General features: G+C 37.5%; 2 protein-coding genes across 31 annotated transcripts in view; one reads left to right on the top strand and one right to left on the bottom strand.

Moving 5' to 3' along the window:
• LOC125031867 (DNA ligase 4-like) overlaps positions 1-1,474 on the bottom strand; it is a 16,626-nt gene extending 15,152 nt beyond the window's left edge. Inside the window, exons 1-2 of the mRNA XM_047622860.1 lie at positions 1,388-1,474; positions 524-696 (exon numbers count right to left, since the gene is read on the bottom strand). Of these exons, the coding sequence (XP_047478816.1) occupies positions 524-691 (168 nt within the window). The 5' untranslated portion in view covers positions 692-696; positions 1,388-1,474. The remainder of the gene's footprint in view (positions 1-523; positions 697-1,387) is intronic.
• A 1,199-nt stretch (positions 1,475-2,673) lies between these two features.
• The window catches only part of LOC125029759 (SWI/SNF-related matrix-associated actin-dependent regulator of chromatin subfamily E member 1-like), a 38,957-nt gene continuing 29,130 nt past the window's right edge, over positions 2,674-12,500 (top strand). For 12 of the 30 annotated variants that reach the window (XM_047620054.1, XM_047620040.1, XM_047619979.1 and 9 more), the window contains exons 1-2: positions 2,680-3,101; positions 11,916-11,994. In XM_047620054.1, the coding sequence (XP_047476010.1) occupies positions 3,042-3,101; positions 11,916-11,994 (139 nt within the window). In that variant the 5' untranslated portion in view covers positions 2,680-3,041. Of the gene's footprint in view, positions 3,102-5,957; positions 6,004-6,909; positions 7,201-11,915; positions 11,995-12,500 lie in introns of those variants that run through there. The other 18 variants (XM_047620069.1, XM_047620047.1, XM_047619969.1 and 15 more) reach the window with 7 other exon arrangements.

Below are 12,500 nucleotides of genomic sequence, written 5' to 3'. Positions count from 1 at the left end.
TATCACAATAAACTTTCTAACAAATAGATAATTAACCCTATGGTAGTCAATGGCATAATATGCATGCCTTGTTCAATTTATAAATTTATTAACTGTGTCTACACATATATGGCTCCACAAGTACTTAGTCACCAAGAGGTCAATTATTAGTCCTATCTATCTCTGTCTGTTTACCCTTTGCCTTGAATATGATTTTTGAAAAGATTATCTAATTGTCCATCATTATTATTTTAATAACATTATAATAACCATAATGTTAATAACAATAATAACAATAGTGATAACAATAGCAGGTGAGGTCAATAGCACCTACAAACTGACTTGTGTAGCCATCTGTGCAACAAAATACTCAAAAAACTACAATGAACAGTATACTAAAGCAAATGGGTTCATATATTTAGGGGAAAATCTTCAAAAATGTAAACATACTGTATAGTCCTGAGAACCCATGTGAATCAAAAATACATATGTATACCTGGGCACAAAACTGACATAAATCAACCCTTGTAAATATAATACTCACAGACTGGGGATCCTTTTCCAGTTTCTTTTTGAGAAGGTCACGAAACTGCACGATGAACTTGACCAACATTTCCTTCTTGGCAGCCTTGACAGCCGCCTGTACTTTGTCCAGCATGCGACATACTTGCGACCAGGGTATGATCGCCGCAATGGGTTTAGAATCTGACATTTTTGCTGTAGGGAGAATAGCTTTATTTGGTTAATGTTTCTTTCAGTGTGGTCCTTTGTAGATAATAATGGCCTCGGAGGTTATAACCGTGGCCTCATTGTCCCGCTAGTCCTGAAATGTTGTTTGGACGAGCAAGACAGGGAGTTCCAAACACAACATAACCTGACCAAATCAGTCCACAGATGGGTAACAGTTAAGTTTCAATTAGCCATCTTTTATAAGGCAAATAACAAATGGAAACGACAGAGTGAATGAATCAAAGAAACTTATCTTCTATGAACTTCTGTTGCAAATCATACCCCCTCTACATGATTGCATAAGTGTCTTGTAATAATTTAATTTATACAAAATCACAGTATTATGTCATACTGGCAGAACTAGGAAGAGTAACATCTACTGATTTATCAGAAGACAGAATAGGTTACATTTATAGTTGTGGAAGGAAATATTATTAACATCGTTTGCTGTATAATTTGAAACCTAATCAGTCGAATTAGTTTCAAAAAAATAAAGCTATGCAAAATATAGAAAAATAAAACAATGTAACGTTATAACAACTAATTCATTAATTTCAACATCACCACGAAAATCACAATCTAAAGTTATAATCGATCTTGTACCTTAATAATCAACATCATTTACAAAAGATTTAATTGAAATATACTTCCTACCAATAAACTTAACAAACCGTCTTACCCGCCTGTACGAGCTCACTGTACCCGTCTCCTGCGCCCTACCCTCCGTGCCTCCGACTGGACATGTCGTGACAGAACGCGAAGGAACTTGTAAACAATATCGTATCCCAAGGACCTTCGGGTGGGAGGGACGCCGGTATCGATGTCACTTTGTGTAACTAATATTATCGTACTTTGTGATAGGCAATGTGTATTTTATACTGTAAATAAGAATAAAACGTGCTTATGATTTGATAATTAACTCTAAAAACGGATAAGAAGGACAGTTATAGAGAACTGACCTTCTATGAATTGCATATTGCAGTCATTGCCCTAACAAGTATTGCATGGTATTGCGCTCTTTTCTTTCTTCAATGGCCAGAATTTGTGCCAAGTACATTTCGACTTGAGATAAGAGAGAAGTTAATACGACAGACAAAATCATGCCATATAAATCTCAATAAGGATAATAAATAATATATCTATATATCAATGACCTTCCGAGTGATGCCGGTAACAACGCCTTTTATACCTAAATGGTCTTACTGTATTGGTGACAGAGAAGTTAAACATATAAACATGTATTTGGTTTTATTGGCAGTACATGATTTGATACAGACATAAACCCTCCTCTCAGTACAGTATGGAATATAGTATTAGCTATTAAACGGTCACTGAGGCAGTTGATGACAGTCAGACACAGCCGGCTGCGGTCCATAATCAGGCTTACGATACAAGACCGTTAGACGATAATTTTTACAATAATAAGGAGCATATCTACTTTGAAACGGAATATAATGCACATATGCTCACTTTTTTACATTTCGAATCCAAGAGCAAAAGAGTACCCATCATAATTTACAAACAATAATGTGTAGAAAGCCTGCACAAACAAACTCTAATTGCAGCGTTCCCACCTAAGCGCTCCTTGTGCTAAACTTAGCGAATTATACCGCTCGATCCTCTAGTCTAGTATATTCAAAACTGTTCATGAGTACCCAGTTACATTGTAATTTGGGTCCTTTTATTACTCGTAGACATGCAACAACCTATAAACATTTCATTATACCGTGTTGTCGATAAACACAATTAATTGTATTAATTGTGTTTGTCGGCAGTTACCGCGTTTAGCATAAGTCTTTCAAATGGATTGAACAAGCCAGGGACGAGGCTTGTAAGGGAAATTATTATCTGCTTATTGTTTTCAAATATATTAGTCATTCTTATTCTCACCCTTTTTCGTTTAGTCGAATTTAGCGAATTCCTTTCAACGCTCGATCGCCGAAGCCGCGGCGTTTGCAGCGCTGGCCTGGCGTCACCGCCATCTTGCCTTGTTCTTCTCCTCCTCGCAGTGGCGTCCCCCAAAGTGCGTTATTTTTAAGACTTTTACACCCTTTGTGAGTATCAGAACACCTTACATTGTCCCCTCCCTTTTGGTTTCAACCACGATACCAACATTTTTTGACTGAGAAGAAGAACAGAGTAAACAAATGACAGAGGAACAAACAAGGCGAAAGAAAGGAAGATAGAATTTCTATTCCAGTTTTACCAAAACAAACCTAAGAGAGAGCGAGAGAGAGAGAGAGAACGAGGATACCTCCATTTCTTTCCCTTCTGAGGCGCGCGCGAGAGGGCATTTACCTACAAGATCTCCCAATAATTATAAAAAAGAGAAAATGGCAGCTGAAATTCCGAGCCCTGGTCTAAGGGCTAGACCTGTTCCTGATGTGTTTGCTGTAGGTGGACCTGTGTCTTGTTTTAGTTTTATTTTCCTAAGTTACGGGCTCCCATGGCTCTTGCCAGGTAGTGTTTTATTGATTTTTTTAGTGTTTAGTTTATTTTTATCTTTTATTCAGAATTGGTAATTTTACACTTGTGCGCATCAATGCTTAGGAGGTTTACTGGTGCATGGAGTCGGCAGCTTGACTTATTCAGAGATGCTTTTCATCCAGGATATTTTAGACTTCAATGACAATTAAAGTAGACATTAAGTACCACAAACAACCCTACTCATGTTCGGTAACACTTCACTCAATCAAAATATACTTTGACTTGTTAATAGTCATTTCTCTAAGTTGAAAACCAAGCAGCTTGGATGACAAGCTTGGACAGCAAGTAGGGAGTTGGGGTTGAAGAGGGGGAGGAAGAAATAGGATATGATAGCAGTTTAACAAGTTGCAAGACTAGCCCAAACAGAAACTGGAAGAAGTAAAATTGATAATGTATAATACCAGACTTTAAATTTTAGTATTACTATAAGTGCAGGGTCTGAAAAATTTTAATAGAATACACATGTTGAATAAGGATGAAATACATTAAATGTCAGAACTGAAATGAGTGTATAGTCTGTAATTTTATTTCATCTCAACCAGCCCTTTGCAAGCCTAAAAGATCAGATTGGCCAAGTATCAAAGGCATTTTTTCATTGAAAATTCTCTTATTATACAGAATCCTGTGTTTTACTTTTACATTTTCATTGCTTTGCTCTTTGTGCTAATACCGACCAACCATATTGGAGCTGACGTACTGAAGTTGTCAAGTCCACCCTCCACTTGGCTCCTAACTAGTGCAAGTATCAAAATCAGAATATATGGTGGTTGTTTCTTGACCCTTAGGAAAGCACGAAGGGAGTGAAAGTCAGAGTGATTGACTCCCATCCCTTTTGGGTAGCAATGTGATTTATAATGTTGAAAAACTCAATTGTTTGTGAATAGCTACAAAAATATCATGGATGAAAAGTATCGTGAGAGTTAGTCCATCAGGTGGTTTCATATGTCGTTTACCCTATCCATTGTGATGTGCACTAAGCAAGATTACCATATTTATGATTGTTAGTATGTAATTAGTTATATTTTATTACTATCTTTTTCTTGATTCTCATGATTAGTATAATTATTACTTTCTTTGGCCTAGTTTCTTCTGTAGGTGTTTTGTAGTTTGTTTTGAAGAAGGAAATTTTTAAATGTAGATGTCTTTTGTTTCTGTACCTTTCTCTTCCTGCTTCTCTTTCTCTCTCTCTCACTCTCTCTCTGAGAAGTATTTATGCCATGCTGTCTTGTTAGGGCATGGGTAGTGGTATTCTACTCTGGGATAGTAGAGAGGTAGACAAGGTACATTGGTAGTAGTATTGCAGGTAGAATTGGCCCTTAGGGGTTTTGGCTAGACTCGGGGTCACACTAATGGGGGGGGCGCTTAAACCCTCCCCCCAAAGGTAGCATGTTAGACAATGTATTGTGTTCTCAGGGATATGTCTGAAAGTGTGTCTCGAAGTTGTTGCAGTGACCTTGAAGTAACTGTATTTTATTTTGTATTCTGTTTTCTGTTATCATGGCAGAATTATACTGTCAGAATGAAGTGACATCATAGTGTCATAGAAACGATGTAAAGAAAAATGAAACAACTGTCTATTTTCTCTTTCCCAGTTTGCATTTAATTAAGAGAAGAGAGTCTTTTACACTTTTTTGTGCTTTGTGTGAACTAGGCAAATACTTATTATGAAAAATGTCAAATACAGTAGTAGTATTTTACTCTTATTTTATCCTATTTTGAGCAGAGATCATTGTGGGTTTGGTAATTGTCCAGCACAGGACGGCATCAAGCAAAGTCATGACTTCCACATGTCTTGCTTTAGATAATGCCATCAATCATCCACCACCTGTATTTGGCTTGAGAAAGCTTGTGATGGTTCCTTCCTCTAATCTGGGAAGTCTCCAAGCTCTGTCTTGTTAGAACATACATGGTAAAGGTTGGTTTGCCTTTGCTGGAGTGCAAAGTGTGGAAACTGTAACAGTGCTGGATTTAGTTACACACTTAGATACATCAAATTTGCAGTGATTGTGGCCTTACATGTGCTTACTGCATTATATATATATATATATATATATATATATATATATATATATATATTATAAATATACATATAATACGGTTGTATAAGGTCCTTATGGCCATTACCTTAGTTTTTCTTTACACCTCTAAGCATTCCTGGACAGTTAATGGCTGTTTTCCTCACTCTGTCTTTAGGGAGGGTAGAAAAAGAGAAAAAATAATAAATTATGATAATGAAATAATAACTGCACTGACTTTCATCGTGTTACATCTACTTACCATAAAAATGTATCGTATGTATGACAGACCCTATCTATGTATAAGGAAAGTTCATTGCCAGCTTAAATAATAAACAAAAAGAGAATACACACGTTTTATGGAAAAGGAAATAGCAGATGCCTTGTCAGATTATCTTAATACACCACGTCCATGAAAGTTCAGCTTTCCAGTCTCTTCTTTTCTTAATTGAAAAATATGCTTACACTTACTAGGAGTCTCTCCGGAAAAAGAAAGATTAAACCTTAGGCAAGGAGAATTTGATGATAATAAGATGAAAAATATAAATCTGGCCAAATTTGAACACCAGCTTCCTCCTTTTTTCTCACGTTCTGTTAAGTATAATCGCGGATAGTACCGTGTTCGCTACCTTATGAAACATTCCAAACTTCCGACCGGCTTCCTCAATCTTACACTGCAGCCATGGAGGAAAGATACTTAAGCGACCCCTGCCATCAGTGTGACGTTTCCTACACTCTTTTTTGTAGGATGTACGTGGACAAGCTGGCACAAAACTCGACCCACCCTCCTAAGGTAAAAAAGACTCTCTTTACGATTATTCAAGAGTGGCCGTGACTGGGCGTTGTCTCCGTGGCTGCTGGCCGTGGGGGGGTGGGGAGGGTGGGAGTTCTGGAGGAGATGCAGTGAATAGGAGGGAGGAAGAGGAAGGAAGGGTGGTGGTGGTGGTGGTGAGTATTCTCCCCCACACCTATCCCCTCCCCCCATTTTCTCTTCCTTCCCTCTTCTCTCTTCTCCCCTCCAACACTCACCGCTACTCCCATCTCAACTTCTGCTGGCGTGTGTTATCTTCTCCATCACTGTCTGTCTCATTGTGTTGGAGCGAGAATAGATTCCTCAGGCGCAGAGGGAAGTTCCTAACACGCCCAGTCACGGCAACTTGAGTAATAATGTATACCTTGTAGAAAGTGGTCGTAGCGGTCAGAAATCGGCATAAGTGTTCCTTTCTTATTTAAGATTGATATAATTTGGCTTAAGTTTAATTATCTTCTAAGTTGCAGAAATTGTCAGACTTGATAAACCTTATTTTTGTTTCATATTTCTGAACATGCTTCATTTTTAAAGTCATTTTTTTCCTGTTCTTGGTAACCCTTCCCGCTGTCAAGTGAAATAAAACTTATTGGGTGGTTGTTAATAGAAAGCTTAACTCAGTGTAGAAGCACTTGCGATCATGCTTAATTTTATAATATTTTAAGATAAAAGTCAGTGCAGTTGTTTTGTTTCCAGTTTCACCACAAAGAGAATGAATATCTTATGAGGTGAAGCTCACCTCTCTCACTGTTTTGTAAGATTTACTAATGTTTATGATGTCAAGTTGGAGTAGGAGGGAGATACTTCTGTCCTGTTACGTCTGAATATGTTACACACACACACACACACACACACACACACACACACACACATACATACATACATATACATACATATACCTAAAGTGTATACATACAGAAAGAGAGAAATATGAGATGAGCTGAGAGAGAGAGAGAGAGAGAGAGAAAGAAAGAAAGACTGCTTGATTGCACATGGTTTAGCAGGGAAAGGAAGTGGACAAAATGAAGGAAATTTTCAATCTTTATTTTATTTTGGGTCCTCTCTTCTAAGCCCAAATCACTCGGTACCTCACTTCAAAATGGGAAGTTTGGGAAAGATCACATCTAGTATTATGTGAAGCTGAAACTGGAAATGTTACTCTGAGCTAACGTGTGTCAGAAGGTAAGTTGAAGCAGCTCTTTATTGATGAATGTATGATGAATATGGTTGGAAGGCTGAATGGTGGTAATAAAAAAAAAAAAAAAAAAAAAAAAAGACAAAATGAAAGTAGTAGTATTTAGACCTCTACAACCAAATCAAAGATAACAGTGTAGTCATGAGAACTAGGATAACAAGGTTATGAAAATGTATACTTAACACATACATTCATATCACGAAAACTTGATATTGCAGTTTGTTAAAAAGACATGCTGAACAAGGTTGATCCTTATTGAAAGAGTCAACAATATATTAACATTGCTAGATTGATATTTAGATGCTCCATTACTGTCTCATGATTTTCTTTCCCCCCCATTACAATTTATTTATTTGTTTACTTTTTTGCTAATTTTGAAAAGACTGACAAAGATTACATTATGATTGTCAAAATACTAATGCATGTTATTATTATTTTCATGTTTTAAATTTCAGGAAAAGAATGCCCCTTAACTCATAAGATGTGTAGCTATCTATAGAATGTTATTTCCTTATGTATTAGTCTTTGTACATGGTAGATGTTTGTAGCTTGTAGAGTTGGACCCATGAGAGCCTCTAGGTAGTGTTTTTGTTTTAGGCTTGGTGGTTGGGTGTTGAGTGTCACCGGTAGTACCTTGGAATTTATTTTTACAGCATATATATATGTGTATGTACTTTTTGTGTGTTTAGCTGTTTGTGTGTGTGTGTGTGTGTGTGTGTGTGTGTGTGTGTGTGTGTGTGTGTGTGTGTGTGTGTGTGTGTGTGTCTCATATGATGTCTATGTAAATGATTATATATACAGTATTTTAAAGATGCCAGTATCTTCAAGCCACTGTGTGTGGGGTGCGTGCGTGCACGCACGTTTGTGTGTGTGTGTGCGCATGTGTGTGCAAATAATTCTTTAACTGTTATAACCTCTTTATTGTATTTTCATTTTTCTCTTTCATTGGTTTCATAATCAGTACTATTTTTTCTACATAAAGATATTGAAACCCATTGCCATTTGAACATGTAATGTCCTCTGTAGTTTTGTTTAGTGAACTGTCCGAATACATAGTTGACACCACAAGTTCTCAAACACCAATAAGTCAGTTGGCCTTATGTAATCTCACCTGATTTCTTTTTTCTTTAAGTTTTTGGGGAACGTTTTTCTTATGCAGATTTTATTATTATTATTATTATTATTATTATTATTATTATTATTATTGACATTACAATTATAATATCATTAACAATACTAATAGTAATAAAAAACACACAAAAAACTTGTATTTCTTAACCTCTTACTGCCGGGCACCCCTATACCCGTCATGGAAAACCAACTAATCATGACAGGTACAGCTATAGGCATCATGGCACACGAGAGGGAGTCGAGCAGGAAGTTCCGCTACACATAGCAGACTCCCCACCTAAATGGCTGGACGGTTGCCAGAAGTCACCAGTATCAGTGACTGCTCAGAAATTTTTGGTACCATCATTGTAGGGTTAAGTCAAGGAAAAGGGGTTATCTAGTGAGGTAGGTAGGGCTAGGAATGACTTTGTGGCTATGAACTTGTGGATCCATCTGTGTGTAAATGCACGCAGCCCAAATTTGACAGATGTTTGACAGGCTGGTAGGTGGCAATATGATTTATTGGAGGTACCTTCATGTCCTTTGACACAAACCTTCTGTTCATGCATACTGTTCTTTGGATGAAGGTAGTGGAAGAGTATAGGCCATGAACACCAATTGTTAAGGTATAGTTTGTACCCCATACCAAAAAGGGACAAGCTGGCCATCAGGTTAAACCTTCTGTGATACTGGTATATCACTACAATCCTGCCTCATACATTTTGAAGGCACTTGTGTATCCTGCAGTCGTCCCATCGCTGGCATACAACTCGTCTGCCTTCATACCAAACCTTGCCCATTTAGTTCGGCTATAAATTTTATGGCATGATGGCTTACTTGAACTCCATACCAGGATGTCAACAACAGAATGCAGCTTCCACAATTGATTTCCCACAATGTAGGGATCCTCTTTGTCTGAGAAGTGAAGATGCATCCCAAGTCATAGTCTCCAGTAGTACAGCATGGGAGGGTGGGGAAGCCCATCAACAGGCAATGCCTGATGTAGGCCTGCAGTTCCTTCACGGTCATATCCACTCAACTTCATTTGAGAAGATGGAGGTTGGATGTTGGGGTATCACTTGCTTACACAAGTTCTGTAGCAGCCATGACCCACAACCTGCACTCAGTGCACACTCCATGCACTACACAGGTGAATCATGCCACATCCAACAGTTACCTTCTTATTGGTCAATGCAGGCACTTCTCTCAACTCACAGCTGTGTCCTGACTAGTCGGCACCAGACACCTTGCTGCACTTTCGTTGGATCACTTGAGCAGGCTCTCCTGGCTCCTCATTCCTAAACATTCCCAGCCTTAATATCTCAGAAATTTGGGACAGACCAAACTGAGCAGCCACCAAGTGAGGATAATCACTGTTCTTTGCCAACTGGGGAACCTCCCTGGCTTCCTGTACAATTTACACACAACTATTACTTCACCTCCAGCTTCCAGCCATCACATTGAATATTCAACCCACACAAATACTCCCAAAGACATAAGACCAGTACATAGTAGAGCTCTATCTACTAAACCATATTAGGTCAATCAATATCAGACAATGGATACCCAATCACATGATTGACCAATCACCTGACACTTTATAGTACTTTCCCTCTCCCACCCCCTACCCATAACCTCTTCTCTCAACCCCATTACAGTTGCCCTCTTCACCCCTCCCCCTACCCAAGACCTTTTCCCTCCACCCCACCACACTCCTTCTCCCCATCCCTTCCCCCTCAATAACCCTCTTCCTTCCCATTCAGTCCCTGCAGTACCTTCTTGACAAGATAGTTACTTTCAAAGAAATGGAAAATAGCAGCAGTTGGTAAATGCCAAAGCCTGTGATGTCTGGGTTAAACCCCTATGATCCAGATGATGTGACCAGTATGTCACAAAAAAAATTGGCTTGAGAAGATGGGGGCAGGTTACGTGATCATGAAAAAATTGGCTGAGGGCTGGTTGAGGCGAACACACTGTCATGAAAATTTTGAGTGATATGAAGTCTATTCAAGAGAAACAGTTTATTGCAACTAGTTATTGCATATCAAATAACAAATATAGGCATTGGAATATGGCAAAAAAAGCTAAAAAGCTTAATCAGAAAAAGAGAAGATAACATTGCAAAGGGGAGGCAAGTAGTCTGGACAGCACCCATGAGTGTCCAAGTGTGCCTGACCTACAAGCCACTCAAGTTAGCCTAATGTCTGGATTTCGGGCCATGTGTGGGCAGCAAAGCACCCAGATCCAAGCAGTTAATACATCCAAACACCTGGCATCTGTTACAATGCCAGGCAGTCAGCATATGGAGACACCCTTTGTCCATAGTATAATAAACTAAAATAACAGTGAACATGGTATAAATGAATACACCACCCCCAGACACAGTGGGTTAATGATTCATAAAATGTTGTGTTTATCCATAGTTATAGGGGGGATTATCAATTCATATAAATGAATTTGAGGAAGAAAGGATAATTGAAGTTGCTATTTCTGAATGTGTATATTGAGACAAAACTTCTACCATTCAGATTTTTGGAAATAGTTTAAATATTTTCAGTTTACATGTGTGAGAGTGTGCATACATATGCTGTACTTTTTTTTTATATAGCAAACTTCCAGTTGTTGCTGCATGGTGCATGAAGTACATTGACTTTATATTAAATATATACATATTGATGATACATTTTGATATTTATTTGATTTGAAATGTAAGATAATATTGATGATTTATTAATTTCCACAGTTTGTAGATTTGATTATTTCAGAATGGAATAAAAAAAAGAAAAAAAAATTCGGTGCAGAAATCAATATTTTATTTCAAATGCAAAAAGCAATGTCATGTACAATTTTTGGGGTATATTTTCTTTGTACACAAAGGCAGGTAAGATTGAATGGCAGTGTTTGAAGTAATGGCAACCTCTTCTTTAGCTCTGAATTTCATGTACGAATTATCACTGGAGAACATTGTGGTATGCTTCAACTATTGATTAGAGGGCTACATTAGTGTCCTTTTGTTCAGGTGGTTTATGTGAGTTATGTGCATTATAAAATTATTCTCCTCAGTATCAGTGCACAGAAAAGTTCACTTTTCCAAGTGTCCCCACTGTGGCTTGACATAATGATCATGTGCTGTGGTCATTCCACAATTTATTTATTTTTATTTTTATTTTATTTTATTTATTTTTTTCTTATATATAGAACTGAAGATCAAGAAGCATTGCATTCAGCAATAACATTGCAGTTTCTCAGGAAGCTCTTTTGTGTGTGTGTGTGTGTGTGTGTGTGTGTGTGCGTGCGTGCGTGTGTGCGCGTCTTTTTTAAGTATATTTTATCTGTGACTTGTTATTGTGAAAAATAATATTTTGCATTAGAAGTTGTGTGTGAAACTCAGTATGTATCTGTGTACATATGTATTTGTAAACATACTTTTACTAACATTTCTTGGAAATAAGAAATATAGGTTTAGCAACATTATTTGGGGTTGTACAGTGAAATGGTTTGATTTTTGCTATTGGGTTTTTTTATTAATAAAAAAAAATATATTTCTTTAATGCTAATATTAATAAAAATTGATAACTGTTGACTTTTTCAGCCTGGACTCAGGATGTCCCTGCCACCGAATTACCGGCAGGTGGCCATGATGGGGACCACCCCTGCTCCTGGACCCACTCGTAAGTTTACATGTTCTGGTCGGAAATGTTTCTCCCTAAAGACTTAAGGAGTCTCCCTTAACAAGGAGCATTTAAGTTGAAAAAGAAGTATTTATTAGTTCAAGTGCTCTATGTATACATATAGTTCTATATATGTATATTTGGTCAGTAAGATAACAACTGTTATGAGTTGTGATAGAGTTGATGTATATCAAGAGTACCTAGGTAGTTCACAAAGTAAGAGAGTTGATAGTTGCCTCACTCTTATACCCGTGTTAGTGGAAAACCCTGTACAGTGGTTTAAGATTTGTTTCCTTGTTGTTGTTATTTCAAGAATCAAATAAGGAAGTTGTAAATCAAGACAAGTCAACTGTAGGTCTGGTATATCTTCAAATGATAAAGAAAGTTACACTGGAAACGGAGAAAATGTTGAACAAAAACTATACTATTCGTGTGTATTTGTCAGATAATCATTCTTTACCAGTATCACTTAATATGCATGCAATAATGCATTTCATAGTATAAAT

Source organism: Penaeus chinensis, chromosome 2 (genome assembly GCF_019202785.1).
Source record: "Penaeus chinensis breed Huanghai No. 1 chromosome 2, ASM1920278v2, whole genome shotgun sequence".
Classification (NCBI taxonomy): domain Eukaryota; kingdom Metazoa; phylum Arthropoda; class Malacostraca; order Decapoda; family Penaeidae; genus Penaeus; species Penaeus chinensis.
Note: the sequence above shows the minus strand (reverse complement) of the source record. Positions and strands in the feature narration are given on the sequence as shown.